At 35.5% G+C, this 21,844-nt stretch overlaps 1 protein-coding gene across 2 annotated transcripts in view; it reads right to left on the minus strand.

The window, feature by feature from the left end:
• Positions 1–355: 355 nt before the first annotated feature.
• Positions 356–21,844, minus strand: part of LOC145988437 (uncharacterized) — a 30,714-nt gene continuing 9,225 nt past the window's right edge. For both annotated transcript variants that reach the window (XM_083123329.1, XM_083123330.1), the window contains exons 2-4: positions 19,595–19,712; positions 6,932–7,056; positions 356–739 (exon numbers count right to left, since the gene is read on the minus strand). In XM_083123329.1, the coding sequence (XP_082979455.1) occupies positions 504–739; positions 6,932–7,056; positions 19,595–19,599 (366 nt within the window). In that variant the 5' untranslated portion in view covers positions 19,600–19,712 and the 3' untranslated portion in view covers positions 356–503. The remainder of the gene's footprint in view (positions 740–6,931; positions 7,057–19,594; positions 19,713–21,844) is intronic.

Consider the following 21,844-nt stretch of genomic DNA (forward strand, 5'->3'; position numbering starts at 1 on the left):
AAAGTGCAAGAGCGAAATCCCTCCCACCTAATTCACTTATTCGTTCATCCATTTTACATTTATATATTTTTTTAAGGTAAAATGAAGATGAAACCAAACTTCCCTGCCTTCCGACTTGAAAAATTGAATTCAATATTTGACTGATCACAATGTTGATATTAAACCCTTTTTTCAAAATTCATTTTAGTAGCGATTTCAAATGTGTAATAGATCTGCTTTTGTAGATACATATATTGGGAAGAAACATATTGTGTGAAAACAAATAATACATCAACTATACTTGTTTAATAATATCCTTTGAATTGGCCCCTTCCATTTACAAAATACTGTTTATTTATGCTTACCAGGCGAAGCCTATAATTTGTCTCATTGTTAAAAATAAAATAGTTTAAACTATCTTAAAGTATTCTAGTAAGGACTTTAATTTCCAATTTAGAGTGAAGCTAGTTAAATTGTGAATAAAATATCCATGGTGTCTCGCTTTGCCAGTATGAAGCATGGAATTATATATCCTCCATGGGTGGTGCTGACGGTTCATACAGTTTTAATTGAATTTTTGAATTGTAATACAAAAGTTCAAGTTCCTGCAGCTGAATAGTTTCTTGTATGTTCTTGTTGGTAATCATTGCAGATGTATGGTTAGTATTTTCCACATTGTCATTAAATGTATTAACAGACCGCGGACTGAACTCTTCAATAAACCACACACTGTTATTATCGTCATATTCTATGTGGTTTTCTGAAATAAACGAACGACAAATTAATGGAAGTTATTTGTTTGCAAAATAGTATGAAGGAGGAATATTAATTATACAAGTTGGACCAAAAAGATATTAGCAGAGAAAGTGATATGTTGCGGTTACGGTTACTACATTTTTAGAGATTTATTTTCACTGTAATTTACATATGTGTATGTATGTAGGTATGTGAATGGTACAAATAACACATATCAGTTACAAATTAACTAAAGTTTCCATATAACACGTCTCCAATAATAACTTGCAAGGCATATAAACACATGATTTATCCTTCATTCAAATTGTCATATAAGTGGTAACATCTTTTTGGCCCTCCCTATATAAGTAATTTACAAACTGAAGTGTTATTCTTACATTTTTCAAATTAGAACTACATTAAATTGATTGATAGATTGATTTTACTTCACATGTCTTCAACTTTTGGCTAATCGCGAAGAAGAGAATGAATGGTCATAACTAAGGCCCGGATAGTTATTCATTTTGCATATTGCATGTGCAAATGTATAATTCTAACATTTTCAAATAAACATTTGTTGCATATGCAAATGCATATATGAATAACATATGTAAACTTTTGCATATTTTACGTGTACGCGTCTGGTAGTATTGTCTTCTTCTTAATAAAGTAACTTCCTACTTCCCTCCAGCCGACTTCCGTAGCAGAGTGATTATCACAACCCGCTATGTCGCCAGGAGTCCCAGGTTTGAATCCCGGACTGCTGGGAAAACACAGCGGATACTCAGCCGTGGTGACAGTGTGCGAGATACAACAAAGCAATGGGCAGTCTATAATTGAAAATATTGTTGCCTTAAAATATTGTCCAATTGTGTCTTGTGAAGTAGAATGATTGTTTTCTGAGTATAAGAATACTCTTGCAGAAAACTGTAGGAATTTCAAAGTTGAAAGTTTGAGATACGATGTTGTAATCTCTAAGTAATATACGTTTTTCTATTATTTACGAAACAGCAATGCAAAGAATAATGTGTATAAGAATTCATAACTGCAATTATATGCTAAATGATGAATTATGTTATGCTAAATCGTATTGGCTGAAAATAGAGCAAATATCTGCTTACATGTAAGGCTTTCGGAGTAACCGAAAGAAAACATTTTAAAAAGTAATGTTGTTTTTTAAAGAGCATATCTATTTGCATATTTGAATGCATAGTTTACGTATTAGGGTATAAGTGCCCAAATATCCGGGCCCTAGCGATAACATTACATGTATTATGGGTAATTTAAACAATACCTGGAAAACCAGCAACATCCCCACAGAGGATTACACTAGCTGTGAGCCCTGACGCCAAAGTCTCACAAGTTTGCAAAAGGTTATCCAGGTGTGCTACATGGAAAGGAAGTTGACATTTAGAGGAAATTCACCAAAACCGACGCACCATTTTGTTTTTTTACTCTATACTAGGAGTAGGGAAGGAATTTTCCGATGTGGATACATCAATGTGTACATCAATTCCACACCCAAGTGTAAGCTGTGTAACAAGATCTATTACAACAACATTTTGCTTCACAAAATAGTTTTATCACAAAAGTTACAATTACATCATGTGAGGAAATGGGTTCCTAATCCGACATACCTGTTTAAAAAAAGATTAAATTACAAAGAAACACAAACAAATATATTTAAATGGTTTCTATTGGAGAATAAAGCAATTCCTTTAATCATCATGAAACAAATGTAATTTATGTGGACTATTGAGTTCTCAATGGCATCTCATTTACAGAAGACACAGACGTATAGGTCATGTTCTGCACCTGCATATTGAACATGAGCCCACTTGATACACATTATTCATTCTTCACCATTGTCATCTTCAGAATAATGTCCTTCGCCAAAATACATTCAGCATCTAGGATATCTTCATCTCGCCCAACGATTTATAGAACCCAATTATCGACGTATGTCGGTTTAGGGAACGACGCCATCAATAAAAATATATTCAAAAATTTACAAGCACCAAATCTTTACAACTGAAAGATATACATGTTCGGAATCGTTATTCTATCTACAATGACCTGATAAAACTGTAAAAATTTATTCATCCTTCCAGTATGAATAATATAGTGTTATGCAGAGACAAACAAAAGTATTGAAATCACCCAAAAACAAAAAATCCCTTCCTACGAAAAGAAAACCGCCAGCAGCGCTCCTTTCATTGGTCGCGCATTATCTTGAAAACCTAAAGAATATATTTCCTGTTACCGCAAAGTGTCAGGACTCTTCGGCTGTGAAATAGTGCTGTGTCGGTTTAGGAGCGCTATGTCTGTTTTGGTGACTTTCCTCTAGGTGTTTTCAAAAACGCTCCCCCTTCACACCCTTCGTACTATAATATGTACTGAACGTAAATGAAAAAATAAGTTATAATACATTTATTCTTAACGATAAAAATAAATTCAACATCTTTAGATCTCATGCAATACTCCAAATATGCAATACATTATTTGAAAATGTGCCTTTGAATTAACAATATTATTATTTACAAATATTGTTTTTAACATAAAATATAGTGTATATATATATAATTATCAAATAGTACATATTCATAATTTGCGTCTTCCTCGTTGCTCTATTCTATCTCCTAATATTTATTTTCTAGTTCAGTGAAACTTCTTCACTGTAGATTTAACAATGTCCTTTTCAACTTTTGTTCTACTTGCCATAAATATTCTGCGATACAATTTAGATTTGATATATGTTATTCCTTATCAAAGCATTTAGCTTTCACAAGTGGTAAGGGTATTGGAAATTAAAAGCAATAATATTATACAGCCCATTCTATAATGTTAAGGAGCCATTTTCAAATTATTATTTTTAAAATACCCTTATCATTTAAGTAGAATAACAATATTTCTCACTTTGTCAATGCATCTTTTTCATCAAGAAAATCATTTTTTTTCTAGTTTATATCCAAGTAAACTAAAGCGGTTCCTAAGTGTAAGAACAAACAGTTAAGCAACGATAATTTTGGCCGTTGTTCCAACGTTGGTCCAACGTGAGGTTTTACGTTACGCCAACGTACTGAAAACTAAAGTATAGATATGTTTGTGTTGTAATATACATATATATATATACATTTTTGTGAGACCAAATATAAACTTTGGATCAAATAATTTGTGCAAAATTAAAAACAAAATACACACTTTGTCATTGATATGATAACATTGTTTTCAATGTACCTTCAAGTTGTAGAACAAAACGCTTTCTATTGTTTACTTAGTTATACAACTTTCACGGAATTTAGTCTGTATATACAGGGTGACTGGTAATTAGATGTATTCCCTAAAAGGGGTTAAGGTAGAGACAATTTGCAATAAATTTGACCATATTATACCCCGTCCGAAAATTAGTAATTTTCGAGATAATCGAATTTCAATTGTTTTTATTTTTATTTTAAAAATGACAATTTTCCACATAAATAGTAGAATTGAGAAAAAACTGCTTATTGTATGGAATTTATTTCAGCGTTTTCTGATAGCTAACAAATAAGTGGTTCGTGGAAAAAAAAGTTTTTCCCAAATAACAATCATATGTAAGTAACGGGTGGGTCTAAACTTACAAGTGATGATAAAAAAAATGCACTCTTAGTTTACTTGGCAACGTATTAATAACAAAAATGGTATGCCACGAAGCGTACAAATTACTTAAATTACTTCCTTGTGTCATCTGCTATCCAACAAGATACAAATGTTGCTAACATTCACATTTGTGTACAAGAAATAATATTTCATTCATCTTCATGTGAATGGAATCAATGAACAATACAATTAAAGAACATTACAAGTCTTGCTCAAAGTGGGCACCTCCGTTACGAATGCAGGCACGCAGGTTTTTAGGGAAATTTGGTCTCTTAACTCGTGATGTGATGGTGTCCTTCATGTGTTGACCAGCTCTTAAGATCCTCTCCCTTAGCTCTTGCGAGTTTACCGGTGTCTTGTCATGTGGCTCCAAATGTGAAATTCGCAAGGCGTCAAATCGATCGGTGGATCGAGCTTGGCAGTCATCATGCTGATAATCATGTCATGTCTTGTAGCTAGAGGCACATCCTCCAACATCATTGCCATTCCGTTCTTCAAAAAATGTTCATAAGTGATGCCATTTAAGATTTACATGTTATTGTTATTTGTGAAAAACTTTTTTTTCCACGAACCACTTATTTATTAGCTATCAGAAAACGCTGAAATAAGTTCCATACAATGAGCAGTTTTTTCTCAATTCACCTTTTCATGTGAAAAATTGTCATTTTTTAAAGAAACAATTGAAATTCGATTATCTCGAAAACTACAAATTTTCGGACGGGGTATCATATGGTCAAATTTATTGCAAATTGTCTCTACTTTAACGCCTTTCAGGGAATACATCTAATTACCAGTAACCCTGTATATCATTGTTCATTGTATATATTTAAATGTACACATACGTATATGCATGTATATATGTAACGAACCATCTTCACAAGAATACCTCTAAGAGTGCTCATATTCAGCTACAGCTAAACAAACAAATCATAAGCAATTCGCAAAACAGAAAAATATTTCGTTCAAAGGACAAAGGATTGGTGAGTGACTACAAGTTAAGGATAGGTTCTACTTTCATTAATGAAATATTATATTTTCAGTATGTGCTGTGACTGATATTTTTATAAAAAAACACTATCACACAGCATTTACATTACACACTAGAATTTACAGCTCTTTAAAGTTGTCTTATCAGGAGAAAGTAGTTTTTAAAATTGATTTTGACACACTTTTCCATGGTTGAACAAGCGCTGGCAACATACCGTGGCCAACCTAACGTAAAACCAACCTCTTGAACGTAATAACTGTAGGTAGCCAAGCAGGTTCTTGGGCATTTTACACATCAAATCTTATTTGAATTGCATGTCACAAGTATCTTGATATGTAAGTCCATTTTAGAATCAGGATTATGTATTTATTTAAAAAATATTTTTATGAACAATATCTGCTAACGGAAAATTATGGTTGTTTGGAATATTTAAACGTCCCTGTGATTCGGTTTACGGAATGTTTTGTAGTGTCATTAATGGTTAAGATAGGAAGCCGTCGTTGCATGGCTCTATGTTAAATGATGTAGGTTTCGTGTTTTATGGCAAGTATAAAATAGAATGAAATACTAGCTGACTACTCTTATTTTTCAACGATTATTTCATGTAAACATTAACCGTATTATATCCTTTCAGTAATTAATAAGGTCACTCGGCTTTTTTGTAGAATGCCTGCCATGCTCTTAGAAATCCTATAGCAGACTACAGGAGTTCCGATAGTCCTTGTGAGTGTTCCTTCATCAATTCTATCATATCATTGCTCATCCTCATTTTTGCGATTAGCGAAAAGTAGCTGAAAAGCGAAGTAAATGAAGGGAAAATTCAAATTAATCAATCAGACTACTAGAATTCCATTTTTGGGGGCAAAGGGGTCAAAATGCTACATCTTAATTAGAACCAGGTTAGTATTAAAATGCAAAATGAAGAATTTAGAAACAATGCTTCGGTTTTCTTGAAAATACAAGAGTGGGTGTCCTCACAACATTGGACTGTTATTACTTTAATGTTGGTGGTTATACCTACATTTCGTTACGAATACAGTCCTGCATCTTAAAAACTCCACCATTATATTCTTGCTTGGAACGTTAGGATTCTTGCTCCTCTTTGACACATATTTTGTATATTTTATTTCTTCCATGTATGTATTTATGCCCTAAAACTATTTGAGTATATTTATTAGTCTCCAGAAATTCAGCATGGAAACGAATTTGATAATATCAGGAGAATATCAACAACCAGAGCCATGGCAAGCCGTTTTGAGAGAAAAAGGCAGGAGAAACATTATAGTCATTAGCAGTCCCCTTTTTGAGCAAAATTAAGATATGCGATATATACATAACAACGGTCACTCTCTACGTCTGTTACGCACGTCTATAAAATAAAGACTGGAATACATATGGTCAGTTGATGTTAGCACTGAGATTCAAATACACGTTTCGAAAGAAAATAAATGTATGGTATATTGGTAAGATAATATATAAAATAGCTTTTACAAACGTATTAAATATAATTAATTAAGGTACATCAATAATGATTTAAAAAACAATGATAGTGAATTCTGAAATACAATTTTCAAAACTGAAAGAAACTATTACCTGAGGATACATTGGGAGACTCTCTCTTCTTTCTTCGCATGGCACGCACGCACAACAACGTGATGAATGCTATTCCCAAGATACAGGCGACTACTGTAATTCCAATGATATCTGATTTACTCAGGCTGCAATAGGAAACAGGGAGATATTTCAAAACCACAAATAAAGTATACGATAAAATAAACACTCGTGTTGTTTAAAACTTGCTTGCTAACAGTTCGTGGTTAATAAAAGTAAGTTCACCCATGTGTAAATGTAATAAATCGAAATGTCAGTATGAATCTAACTAACCTGATTGGCTGACAACTCGTACGGATTACAGAAATAACTGTTTGTTAAGTCACTAGATTATTCACGTTATCACAGAAATATTAGCCAATGATTTTACAATAGCATTGGGTGCCAAGCGGAGGCAGATGTATTGATGGCCAACATATAGAATTGAACTAAAAAAAAGTTCAGTATAAAACTTGTTCACTTAACAAATCCAAGTAGCCATCTGAATTTTAAGTTGCGTCGATGAAAATGAACCAAAGAATCGACTTCCATTCACCACACCACAACATTATCTCATGAGCATCGATCATTCAATTGGTAAATGCCCAATGCGGGTTTTCTGATAACTAATATCGCACATACTACTTATTAATTTCACAATGTATTTAAAGATTAGCCTTGTCACTGTGAAGGACTTTCACTCCAAAGGAAGCCTCATACTGTACTTCTTCGAGAGAACCATTATCAATATTCAACTCTTCTGGATGTTGCTAATTAATATCATGTGAAATAGCACGTAAAAGTCTCTCTCCATATGCCAGTATGATCTTGATGCGTTGCTATCGCATTTCAGACATTTTATTACTTTTCGATACAAGCATTCATTCATAAACTTTTACTGGATAAAGATACGTTGGAAAAACCTTCAAAAACTTCATTTCTCGTCAACTTCTTGGCTGTTTTATACATCACTCACCCCTTTCCATTTACTTGTTTTTTGAGTTTAATTGATTTCGGTAGACAACAATATCGAGGTCATCCGGTTGGCATGCACCACTATGGTTCTGAACAATTGTAGCCAGCATAACTGCTTACATTTTACAGGGGTTGTTAAGGGACGTTTGACGCACTCTGTAAAACATAGTAAATTATGTAATATGTTGATATGTGACAATATAAAGTTCTTTATCTTCAGATATTACATTTTTGTATGCCTTTCACAAATAATATTAAGATTATACGGTTACACAAAGTAGAGAAAAAGTACAAATTTGGAAAATAATTACTTTTTATGAAATGATAACTTGAAACTAGAGATGAATTTTCTTGAAGCTGCAAGTAGGCTCTAAAGGTTCTCCTTGCTAACTCTTTAACTTTCCTTATGGGGGAGAAGGGGATGGAAGAGGGAAAGAAAGAAGACAAGTATTATCTTTTGTATACTGTATTATGTATTTATACATCTCAACGGTATTAAAAGATTTATATTTGGTTGCTTATGTTCCCTGCAGAATAACAAAGCGATCCGTGTTCGATTTACGGTGGAGGCAATTATTGGTTAAATTTTAGGTCCAGTCGCGATCACCCTGTGTACCTGAATGCAGGTGTACCGCAGGGAAGAATACTTGCTCCTTTTTTATACACGTTTTACACAGAAGATATTCCATCTTTAGAGATATGCTTTCAAGCAACATATGCAGATAATGCAACATCGTTTGCAGCTCGCCGTCCCATAGACTTTTCCTACAGATATCTCCAAGAGCAACATATAATGACTTCCATGCGTGGACTCGGAAATGTTGGAAGGTGAACGCAGACAAACGTGTATGTAATTGACACAAAACGAAGAAAGTACCAACTCAAACAACTTTCATGTTACGGGCAATCAATTCCACAGGAGGATAAAGTCAAATATCTTGATCGAGGACTCACGTTTACCTTTTACATTCAAAATATAGCTAACAGAGGACTACGAAAAGAGTTTGTCCTTTTCGTTATGTTTACGTGCCTGCAATTTACACGACGAGGCTACATCTATTGCAGATGTATATCATTCCAACTCTAACTTACGCGGGTCCAGCCTGACAGCATGCCGCCTATTCACATCTCGAATGACTGGAACGGGTGCACAGCAAAGCAGCTCGTATCATAACAGGCCTTGGCATGTATACACTAACCACACAAAGACTAGAGCATATGATATTAACTCCAGTAATTCAACAGATATGGAACGCTCATAAAAAAAATATTGCAAACTATGCCACTTCACTCAAATCCTGCAATACAAAATGTGGAAATAACGAATTCCCTCAGACAAACGTATCGGAAGTGACTCCATGAAAACAAAACTTAATCATTGTGACATATAAATAAATGTTTCTGTTGGGACAGTTGCACACACAAGTGACACGTATAGTCAAACGAAATTTCTATTAATTTGCAAGTCAAATTACGCAGTTTTCAGCGTCAGGGCAAAACCAGCCCAATACTCTACTTTACTTTAAAACTTAAAATGTATGCAGGGCAATGCAGTGTAGCGACATGAACAAACATTACGTCATATGAAACATAGATAACTCTCTGCTGTAAGGCCCCGATTATTATTATTTTTTTTATTATTATTGCTGTTTCTTTTTAACATAGCATGGTTATGTTTACACTATGAATGTAAAGATAGAAATCAGTTTATCTTGAAGATAAGAGCTGGACTGGCAGTCAGAATCTGGTTCGCTTCAGCTACATATACTCTTGTCTTGGCAAATTTGCTGCAACTTCAAATTTGGTAAGTAGATAGCTGGACGGAAAGCTTGTCATAGGGAGCTTTCTGCATGCTTCTTCACTCGACAACAAGCTTGCTTCAAGTTCTAGTAAGCTTTTTGTGCTATCTGGGTTGTATTATTTAGCTAAATTTAATTATTGGATTATGATAATATGAAATTCAATTACGGAATTATTTCTGATGTGAGTTTTGGGTCATCAATGTTGGATGATGAAAATTCTAACTGCCTTAGAGTGTAACATTCAATTAGATATTTATCAAAGATTACATATGGACAGAAAACCAAATAAAATGTCATACGTAATTAGAAACAAGTTTTGTCTTTCACTCAAACTATTTCATTATCTCTTTTAGTTAATTTATACATTCTGTTCTCTCATGTAATAATAGTAATCTCTAGTTGCAAGTTTTGTTATACAGTGTGTCCGGCTTAAAGGTACAATAGAAGAAAAACTGATAACTTTTAAGTTTATTAAGATATTTCCGTACAGTTTTCTTCTACCTATAGAATAACAAAAATGGTATTTTTATACACCTAATACACTTCGAAATGTACAACCATCAGTTGCATGTCAGATGTCCAACCTATATTAATGCTCCCATCATGTGTTGTACAGTCAGAGAAAGTTGTTCTTGGGCCACGAGACCTATGATATCGTAACATCCTAAAGCCTGTTGTCTATGTAACCCAATTTAAAAGAAAATGTCGCTTAGGTTTTCCTGGCGGACCTGGATTCTCGGAAACGATTGATTACACTGTCCAACAAAATTGAAGTTTTTGTCTGTTAAAAGATAAGTTGGGGGTGATTCTCATTGAATTTGATGTGCTGATTTCAAATCTAATTACAGATTTTTCCATCACCCATGAAATTTGAATAACAGGGTACACACAAAGTATCAGGTACATACAAATCTTATATAGCCTTATAGTGATATGATGCAATATTATTTACAATGGTATATCTATAATGTCTTCGAACTTGATTTTCTGCTGTACTTTGCCTGAGGAGCATCTCTTTTTACTGTCCAGCTATAATCTGCCAACATATTTGGAGTCCATTTTCCCTGGTAGGGCCTTTCCATTTCACCAATTTCCTGGTGGAAACGTTCTCCATGTTCGTCGCTCATTGTCCCAAGGTTTCACGGGAAGAAATCGAGGTGGGAGTCTAAAAAGTGTATCTTCATAGACATATTACACCCCAGAGCATGATAGTTCAGAATCAAATTACTGACAAGTTCTCTGTAATTTTCCGACTTGTAGTTTCCGAGAAAATTTATGCAAACTTCCTTGAAAGATTGCCAAGCAGCCAATTCCAGCTCATTTAGGCTCTTTTCAAAATCATTATCTTTCATTAGTTTCCTGATTTGGGGGCCAACATATATTCTCTCTTTTAGTTTCGCCTCAGTAATTCGCGGAAACTTCTCTTTGAGGAACATAAATCCACTACCCTCCCTGTCCATTCCTTTTACAAAATTCTTCATCAGACCAAGCTTTATGTGGAGAGGAGGCAGTAAGATTTTGTCTGAACTTACAAGTGGTGGATGAACAACATTATCCTGTCCTGCGATGAGTGACTCTCTCTTCGGCCAGATCTTTTTAACAAAAATATTTTTTCTATCTCTGCTGTCCCATTTACACAGGAAACTACAAAATGTGGTGTAACCTAGTCGCAATCCTAAGAGGATAGCAATAACTTTTAAATCTCCATCTATCTGCCAAGGGTATTTACAGTACTGGATATTTGTTAACAGCTTCATGTTTCCATTAATTTCCTTCATGCCCCAGGAATATGCTACGGGAATGCTTGGATATTTATTTCCATTGTGCAGTAGAACGCATTTCAAACTTGTTTTCGAAGAGTCTAAAAAAAATGCCATTCTTCACTTTTATGGACAATAACTAGTGACTCTAATAGACCATCGATGTTACAACAGAAAACAAAGTCCTTATCTTCAGCATACATATCTACAAAGTATTTTTGGCGTTGCCGGAAAAAAGTAACTCTAGTGTCACTCTCCAAGAAATGCCATCCTTTTAATCGCGATGCAAGCAGTTCTGCTTTACCTCTACTTAACTCTAGATCTCAAACTAAATCCTTAAGATCCTCTTGAGTTATTAAGTGAGGTTCAACTGTTGATACACTCCCCACAAAATCAGGATCATTATGCAAATCACTACATTTGTTAGAAACACTTTCTCTTTCTTCCGTTACACTTATGTCATCTGGTGGAGGAGGGATGGGAACTCCAGGTCCATGAGGCACCGGTCGAGGTGCTGATTCTAGTGATGGATATATAACTGTATGGCTTGATTTCTAATTTATCCCAGATATATTTGTCAAGCAAATATAGCAGTCTGTTATATGATCCTTAGGTTCCCGCCATATCATAGGAACTCAAAAAGGCATATGACGAGATCCTTTAAGCCAACTACTCAAAAGCGTTACACAGTTCACACAACAGATATCAGGGGCCCATTTCTTGTTTTCGTCTATCTTATTGTAAAAGTAACACTCATAAGCTCTTCTTACACGAGGAGTAAATGTTCTCCTACTTGCTTTTAAGGTCAACTCACCACAGATATAACAGAAATTGTTCCTGTTGTTTACGAAACTTCTTGACATGATTCAGTCTTTGCTTCAAAACTCACTGAAACTGAAGAACACTCAGAAAAAGCTTATTTCCTCCAGACAACTTGCTACTGAAATGAGAAGTAGACATAACAGTCAAATCACAGCCTTGTGTTGAAAAGTTAATTGTTGCCATTCATCCAGACATCAATGGCCTAGAGTTACTAGTGTATTGTTGCAGCAAAGACATAAAATATATTAAATATTGCCTACCAATCAGCTTATTATGGACTGCATGCTGCAATAATAATGCAGAATTATATTTTTATTGTTACAAAAAAATGGTGGGTGATTGACAATTTCTGACTTCATTTTCGGAATCAGCAGGTGGCAAAACATTAAGAACCGTTGAAATTTTACTTTTAACAAAACCATTGTTGTACAGTGTTATTCACAGCAACGTGAGTCTTAACCACCGCCCAGCCACAACAAACAACAACTGAGTACCGTGAGGCCTCCAGATAAAGTTTCAGGAATTGGTCTCTTTAACAACAGCTACTAGTAAGGAAATGTTATCTTTACTGATATTAGAGCCATTGTCAAGAATGTTCACTGAAATGGTGGTTTTCATCGAATCGTCATAAATTGTCTCTCAAATGTGAGCGTTCCTTTTCCTCCAAAGAATGGTTCATGCACTTAAGACAAAAACCTTTCTGCAGCAGTACTTCTCTCCTCGGTAATTTAAAATGCATTTCGCGAGCAATAAATTTTCAGATCCAAATTTTTGAAAAATTAAAACAATATCAATTTAATATGGCGAAAACATTTCATGGAGCGCCATATTATTATCTTTTTCAACTTTTTTCATTTAGATCCTTTGGCGATCAGGGTTAACTCCAGCCGACCCCTAGCTACGGCTCTGAACTTGACAAGAGGGCAAGAAAAGCAGACATTGCGAGCGAAGCGATCAAGAAACTTTTACAAAATGTATTTATTTTGTATAAAATTTGAAATCAAGGGGGCAATTGTAGCTCTGCCCCCTTCCCCCCGCAGGTGCTCTTTGCAGTCTGGAAGAAATAATGTAAGAAAGACGTGAAAACTAATTCCATCTTGAGTATCCTTTTGTCCTGCTACTCTTAGATTCTGCTAGCTGCTAGTCTTGCTTTCCTTTACTTCCATGTTTGCCCCCCCTAAAATTGATTTTCGTTCAAGGTTGGGGGAGCTGTGGTTGCGCTACTGCACCCCCTTCCCCCGTAGTTGTTTTGAACGTCCATCGGCTTGAAAATACTTAATTTTCTGTAAGAGTATAATATCATTTAGTAATGGCGATAAGATTCATCTGTCCTAAACTTCTAGGTGAAAATATAATAATATAGGGGCATAGATGTCTGGAAGGGGTTGCAACGTGCCACCACTCCTTGCTCCGGCTGCGAATTGCGACAGGTGACAGTAAATAAAAATAATTCAAATACTTTATATTAAAAATATCCAAAATCTTTAATCACGAATCGCGCGCGTACATACTTATTCGCACAAGCCAAAAATATAATGTGTTGTGTCCTGCTCGCTTGTAGGCAGTGATGAGTAACTTATTTATCACGACAGAATCCGCGCACCGCCTTCACCGTTAATAGCAAGACCTCAACTGCCTACCTCAAGCGCGAGGCGCAGCATAACAGATTGTTCAAACTTACAATACAAACTCATAACATAAAATAGCACAAGAAAAACTGATAATTTATATAACACATCAATGCTAATTAGAGATAGTAAGCTAAAGTTCAGGTTGGCAACAATTAAAAATGCCAACGTGGAAGTTTTTACATCGCCAAGAACACGAAGCGTGGTTCCCCCACTCCTAACATAAACAGCCAATAGGAATACGATATTTTATTGAAAACGAGGGAGATATACTTTGCTATAATATTACAATATTAAACTATATAGAAATAACTAAACTGATTTTATCAAATAAATCATATTTGCTCTTGCACATAAAAATGATTAAATAAAGATTTAGTTTATAACGAAAATAAATTACTTCAATCTTGTACATTGTTGAACAAAACTCGATATTAAAAGCAATGTATTTAACTTGTGCTTGAAAAACAATGAAAACGTTGCATATATTATTTGGGATAATTATTAGCCTATACATTCTGAATGTTGCAAAAATACGCGAATAATATTATAACGTAAGATAAAACGTAAATATATATATGAATTATAAAAACAATTAAGTATAAATAACACCCTGTAACACGATTTTTGTTCCTGTGTAGTGAGTATTATTTTCTAAAGGTTTCTGACTGGAAACCATAGAAAATGCCTTTTATTCCCCTCAAACTTTGTTTTTGTGACCAGGACCGTGTTATTTTTGAATTTTACCTATTTTCAATGAGAAAATATACGAATTCATGTTTTTCATTTACATAAAGAAAAAGACAAACACACATACATCAAAAGTGACATATATTTACACTCTAGTTGTGAACAAAATTATTGCAAAAGATTTAAAAATGAGTAGTTTTCCGGGATTTACGATTATACTGTACATTACTTTCACGAATCAGCCCCCAAATATAGTCTCCCATCATGTTCTGGTTATACTGGCCTTGGTAGCGACGTTCGAAGTCCAATATATCTTGATGGAAACGAGTACGCTCCAATGTTATCCTTAAATGTATGAAGGTGAGCATCGAGGACATGAATTTTCAGGGACATCCTGCAGCCTGTTTTGCCGTAGTTCTTCACCAGAGTCTCAACCAGTTTCCCATAGCTCTCGGACTTATGATTGCCCAAAAAGCCTATAACCACTAAGACAAAGCTGTTCCAAGTCGCTTTTTCATTCTCACTGAGCTTCTTGGGAAATTCTTCGCACGCCAAAAGGTTCTTTATCTGTGGACCGACGAAGACACCGGCTTTGATCTCTGCATCAGACAGGTTAGGAAAGAAGTCTTGAAGGTACTTGAAGGCTGACGACTCCTTATCTAAAGCTTTGACAAATTGTTTGATCAGGCCCAATTTATTATGGAGTGGAGGCATTAGCACCTTGTGGGGGTCTACCAGTGGCTCCCACTTGATGTTGTTTTTTCCCCACAGAGAACTCGGTCCTCTGTGGCCAGTACCTCGTCTTGTAGTGCGCTTTGGTGTCTCTGCTGTCCCATAGGCAAAGATAACAAGGAAACTTGGTAAAACCGCCTTGGAGACCCATTAGAAATCCTATGATTTTGAAGTCTCCGATGACTTCCCATCCATACTCATCAAATTTCAAGGTATCTAGCAATCGCTTTATGCTGTTGTAATCCTCTTTGAGGTGGACTGAGTGAGCTAGTGGAACAGACGGGTATGTATTTCCATTATGAAGAAGCACGGCTTTAAGACTTCTGGACGAACTGTCAATAAAGAGGCGCCACTCATTTGGACTGAAGTCAATTCCAATTGCTTCAAACAGGCCGGTGACATTGTGGCAGAAGCAGAGTCCATCTTGACTTATGAAAAAGCTGGAAAAACTTTGATGATGCTTCCTCTGATCTGTTATTTGCACACTTTCATCTAATAAATTCCACTGCTTAAGCCTGGATGTCAATAGTTCTGCATTGGACTTGGTAAGACCAAGATCTCTTATTAAGTCGTTAAGATATTTTTGATTGCGGTAGTATGGGTTTCTCTCCTCGGCTCGAAAATTGTAAGTATCCAGATCAATGTCTTCTTCGCTCTCTGACTTACTACTCTCGTCTGAAGAGGGCAGCTTTTTCTCCGGAGGAGTGGGCACGGGAAACTCAGGGCAACGTGGCATAGGGGCGATGGACGAAGGTATATCCGGATATATAATAGCTTGCGCATTCTTTCCAGCCCGACGTTTGGAAGGATCCACCATGCTAAAGTTGCAATTACTTGAGTGGTCAGTGGGTTCCCGCCAAATTCTTGGGATAGCGAACTTCATGGCTCTCTTTTCTCCACTGTACCATCCTGCAAAAGACAAAAGACAAAAATAAACTAATGGTTATTTTCACAACATATTTCACATGTGAGATATGTAGATATATATTTAATATGCACAAAAATATATACTTTTATTAACTTTGTCAATCAGGTGCACAACTGCACCCAAACCTTGTGACTTAGGTACACTACTATTGGATAGGTGCACAAGCAACTTACAAAACATGATGTACAATTCAACATTATTGGGGGTAAAAATAAAGTATATAGCAGTTTATTAAATGTTAAACATGTAAGGTGTTAGTAAAAGTAATTTTTCAAAATACATTTGAAATAAACAAAAAATTCTAGGCCTCTTCAAGAAAACCCTAAATATTTAATATATAATTGAAATTATTAAAATTTTACATTTTAATTTTCGTCTTACCTTCCACAGTTTTTTTTGCAGTTCTCGCAGGTGAAATGAGGTGCCCAGGTTTTGTCTTGTTCCCCTACACGCATGCCGAAATATGCTCTGTATGATTCACACATTTTAGCAGATGCTTTCACACAGTACTTATTTCCTCTTTTCTTGATAAAATGTCCACCGACATAACAAAATTCGTCTGCCATATACTTGCAGCCTCTTGATGCCATTGTAAACGTGTATCTAATTAGGCAGCTAGGACGGCAATGAACCGCTTCAAACTGCATGATTTGCTTTATTGTTGCTGGCAGAATGCCAAGACATGTCCATTTCAGTTATAGGGGAGATCAGTATATTGCTACAGCGCGCAATATGACACGTTATTTATCTTCTTTATTCGTAATGAGAAAAAACGTGTACTGGAAAAGGGTAAATCTCAAAACATCATTGTCCTGGCTACAAAAACAAAGTTTATGAGGAATAATAGCTATTTTCTATACTTTTGGAACACAGGGAATTAGGAAATAACAATTATTACCCAGGAACAGAAAAAAATAATTTTTTGTTACATTGTGTAATTTAATCCAAGTTCTTAACTTGAAAGTATAAGAATAAGATAAATGCCAATATACAACTTAAATCTGCCTAACATGGCGGTCGTTACAATTTCCCCCTTGTCGGCATAAAAAAAATGGCTGAGTATATCGAAGTATTTTTTTTAATAGATGCTTACTATCACATAACACAAATAATATTCGATTAAAATAATTATAAAATTATACACTGAGATTACACTAAAAGAACTACTTGATAACAGATTCAAGTTTTCTTCCAAACACAATAATTTATGACTGAGATAGACTTTTAGGTTACATATAATCATCGAAAGTTACAATAAATTTCAATTAATATGCATGTACATGAACTATCAACTTGGATAATATAAAATATACCTTCGTAAATATAAGCTTGCTGTAACAAAACATTTTACAAGTCTGACAATTCTTTCATCAAAATTTTTGTTCCTTTTTGGTCATTGTTATTTGAACTAGTTTTTATAAAGAGCACAATCTTCTTTTGACCTACTTATAACTTTGCTTCTTTGGGCTTATCAATAATCAGTGTTTATTGTTTCGTCAACAATGGCACTTTTATCGCGTTATACATTTTGCGCCATTGTTGTTAAATAACTCTTTAATTTGCTTCGGTCAGAGAAAAATAAGCAAGACACAAAATAAAATAACTGATTGTTACAACGCCGAAACTCAATATATCAACAATGTTTTTCTTACAAGAAAAAGTCTTATAGTTTCGCATTGAAAAGAAAGAGCTTCCAAAAGAAAGATGTTTTTCCTTTGCTTCGTTTTTATCGTAGTACATTAAAGAACACAATGAACTAGATTGTTCATCATTGTTGAAAATGAAAAAGAGAATGTTTGTTGAATAAAATCTTAGTGAAATTGAGATTGAGTCGTTGGACAAGATATCGACACAAAAAAGATATCGGCTCTTGTTCTTATAAGGAAATATAGCTAACATGTATGAATTGTGTCAAGAAAAATTGGAGCCTATTCACATCCCTACCGAACTTGGAAGAAAGCACAGGTAGAGATTGGCAAGTTCTGTTCCGACAAAATCTGAATGTATAGTAAATTAAAAAGCAAAGTGCTGCCTTGGGCTTTGCACCAAGCCATGAAGGGGTGTGCAGATAGGGCCCCAAGCTTTCTTCATCAGGCCGAAGGTGGGAATGATGTGATCAGCACCACTCCCCTGGCCGCCTTTCCTCCCCTTCCCCAGGGTTTCCTCCAGACTTTATACGACCCTGGGTGGGCAGCGGAGTAGCTTGAACAGGTGGACAAAATCCCGATTCTCCCCCGTCGGTGATCGAACACAGATATCTCGAATGGTAATAAGACGCCCTAACGACTGAGCTACTGCGGTACCTATAGTATAGTAGCCTATGTAATTAAGGCCAGAGTTATTTTAGCCTTTCGTTCAACGTTTTTAGGCGAATCATTTTCGGACATATAACGTGTAGCTCTTGTCGGTTCTGCAACCTGGCTTGAGGAAAGGCGATTTTCTGACGAGAAATATTTCACCTGACAAGTCACGTGACTTTCCTACATTTCCTGTGCCTGTTGGCTTTTGCATGAGAGACGAGTTGCTCTTGAGACAGACAGAATCACCGGATCACCTAAAGGTGCAATGTGTGTTGCCTACCCTGCCGGCATTATTTACTGCCATTAAAGTATTACGGGGAAGAACTTTTTACCACCACTGTACAACATTACTGGCGTCACATTCCGCATGCGACGTTGTAGATCAGGAATGTTACAAATTCGTGTTTGATACACTTAAGACTTTACAAAACCCTACAGAAAAATCAAGCAGAGTAATGTCCGTAGTAGTCCAGTGTACGTACCAAACACGCGTTCCTAATTTTCCTGATCTACGACGTCGCATCTGGAATGTGAAGCCTGTAATGTTGCACAACACATTCAATTAGCTTGGATATAGCTTGGATCCGTCGTGCTACTAATGTTGAACCAAGCGAGGTAAATTAGTTAGATAAAAAAAGAATGAGCTACTCTATATGCAGAAGAAAAATATACGAAAATATATTACTAAACTTACAAGTTATTAACTTTCCTTTTGTTATAATTTTAAGTAAGACACAATGCATGTTGTTCAGATGTTTCTTTGGTCTCATTTTTCTATCCAGCAACTGGAAATGTTTCCTCTAGTTGAAAATTTAAGGCAATAAACATGAACAAATTCTGAAAGTTTCAACAAAGGTAGTGATGATGGTTTATATCCGAATTCAGGGATTTTATATGTTTTAATGATGTTCTTCTCTTATAATTGCATTTAGCATAAGAGCGTAATTACTTGACTTACGAGCAGATACTACGAGTATGTGTGTTGCTTATGTGAAATACTAGAATCAATTTTCATATATGAAAACTTACCTCATTATAACGTGCTAGTAAACAATGCATTAGCATCTCAATGTAGAACTTCCCGCATTTGCAAAAACTGCCACCCTTCCATTATATATGCACATTCTGTCAATTGCCAAATATTTGCCTGTAACATAAAGCACTCAGAATTATTATATTATCTCTAGCTTGCTCGTACCGTACAAGACACTTAGTTACCTGAAAAGGCGCCTCACAGGCACACAATTTTTTTATTATTAAAATTCAAGAATACATGTTGTTATCGAATCAATGCTTCCTTTGTTGATTATGTGTTTTATTATTTTTTAATTATAATAATTACAAAAATTACCAAAGTTAATAACAAATACTACTAAATTATTGTATGATTTTCACACACATATTTTACTATTCACTAAAACTCACAAAAACCGTAATATTTTTTTATCATTGAATTTTCCTTTGTAGAGGAGCAGTTATTTATTAATTATAATAATTACAAAAAATATAATCATTTACAACCAATTCTACACTGTCCCCTCACACGAGTTTCTAAAAAGGCACCCCCAAGTCCATTTGGCCTCCTATTTACACTACATTTATATTTTTATGAACAGGTGTAATGCAGAAATATTGAGAACACCATGAGGAACAATGTAATTTATTTTCAATTTTTATAAAAATTTCCACAACTGAAAAATGGAAGGAATGGAAGTCCCCCTCCTCGGGTAAGCTATGGTTATGGTTGATATATTACTGGAAGTAATGAAATAAAACACTAGTGAATGAAAACAATTTCGTACAAAGCTCTTTCAGGTGATGATTGGTCTCACCTGTGCTTTTTAATTTATGGGTACAATTATCTAGACTTGACACGGCATTGCCCGGGTATTTATTTATCCCAGTCTTCTGTTAGACAGGAATATAATGAATTCTAACTATAGTGTAAAATGAACTTTGAGTTGGACGGCTTTGTGAGTGTCACTATTCATCTCATCGGTCCCGAAAACTATTGATTCAACACTAATATCGGTCGTTTTACGTGTCATCCCCTTCCCACCCTCACCCATACGGCTGTCAGGGAAGTTTTGGAGTTGAACAGCTTTGGGAGTGTCACTATTCACCTTAGCGACACAGAAAACTATGAATTCCACACTAATATCGGTCGTTTTACATGTCAACCCTTTCCTACCCCCGACAACTATGGACTCCACACTGATATCGGTCGTTTTCTATTATTTTTACATGTCACCCCTATCCACCCACCCTTAGGGGTGCCAGGGGTGTCTTACCCTCACAGTATTTATTTCCAGTTTGTAAGTAATATGTGGACCAAGTTTGGTCATCGTGAATTGCAGCAATTAGCTTAAAGACTCCGAAAACTATGGATTCGACACTAATCTAGGTCATTTCTGACATTTTATTTTTTACCCCCTCTCACCCTCCAACCCGATAGGTGATGAACGTGGAGTCGAACGTCATTGGGAGTGTCACTATTCATCCTAGCGGCCTCGAAAACTCTGGATTCCACAATAATTTTGGTCGTTTTCGATTTTTTTACATGTCACCCCCTTCCAACCCCCATCCCTAGGGGTTCCAGGGGTATCTTACCCCAACATGTTTCGTTCCGTATTGCAAGTGATACGTGTACCAAGTTTGGTTGAAATCGCTTCAGGCATTCGAGAGTTATGCCGGAACAAACACACACACACATACAAAAATACATCAATTATATATATATATAATATAATAAAATATTATATATGTATATACAGGGTGCTCGGAAATTCCCCTTACAAACTCCTAGGGCTAGTAGAGGGGGCTGAGTAGACAATATTTGGAATAGGAACCCATATCCGGAAACGTACCGTTTCCGTGCTACAACCATGACAATATTGAGACGAACTAACTGTGGAGGGTTTATCCAATACTCTACAGCGCGATAAGGAACCCCTACCTGTTTTCCCAAACTTGCCCCTTAACTTCCAACTAAATACCGAACCGACAAACCCGTCCCTATTCGCCTCGCCAGTAGCATAGGTAGCTATGACAAGTGAGCCACAGCTGAATATTTTCCAAAATTTAAAGTATTAATTGCGAAATTTACACAACCTGCCAATCCCACCGAACCTTAACTTTAATCTATCATTACTATCTGGACACCCTATATATATATCTCACACGTGTGCAATTCCTTAATTATTCTTTAATTAACTTGTCAATACCAACGATTTTTTGCAAATCACTCTAAAATTGATAGTCTATGAAGATTTCTGTATA

The sequence above is a fragment of the Lepisma saccharinum genome, chromosome 5 (genome assembly GCF_977018435.1).
Source record: "Lepisma saccharinum chromosome 5, izLepSacc3.1, whole genome shotgun sequence".
NCBI lineage: Eukaryota > Metazoa > Arthropoda > Insecta > Zygentoma > Lepismatidae > Lepisma > Lepisma saccharinum.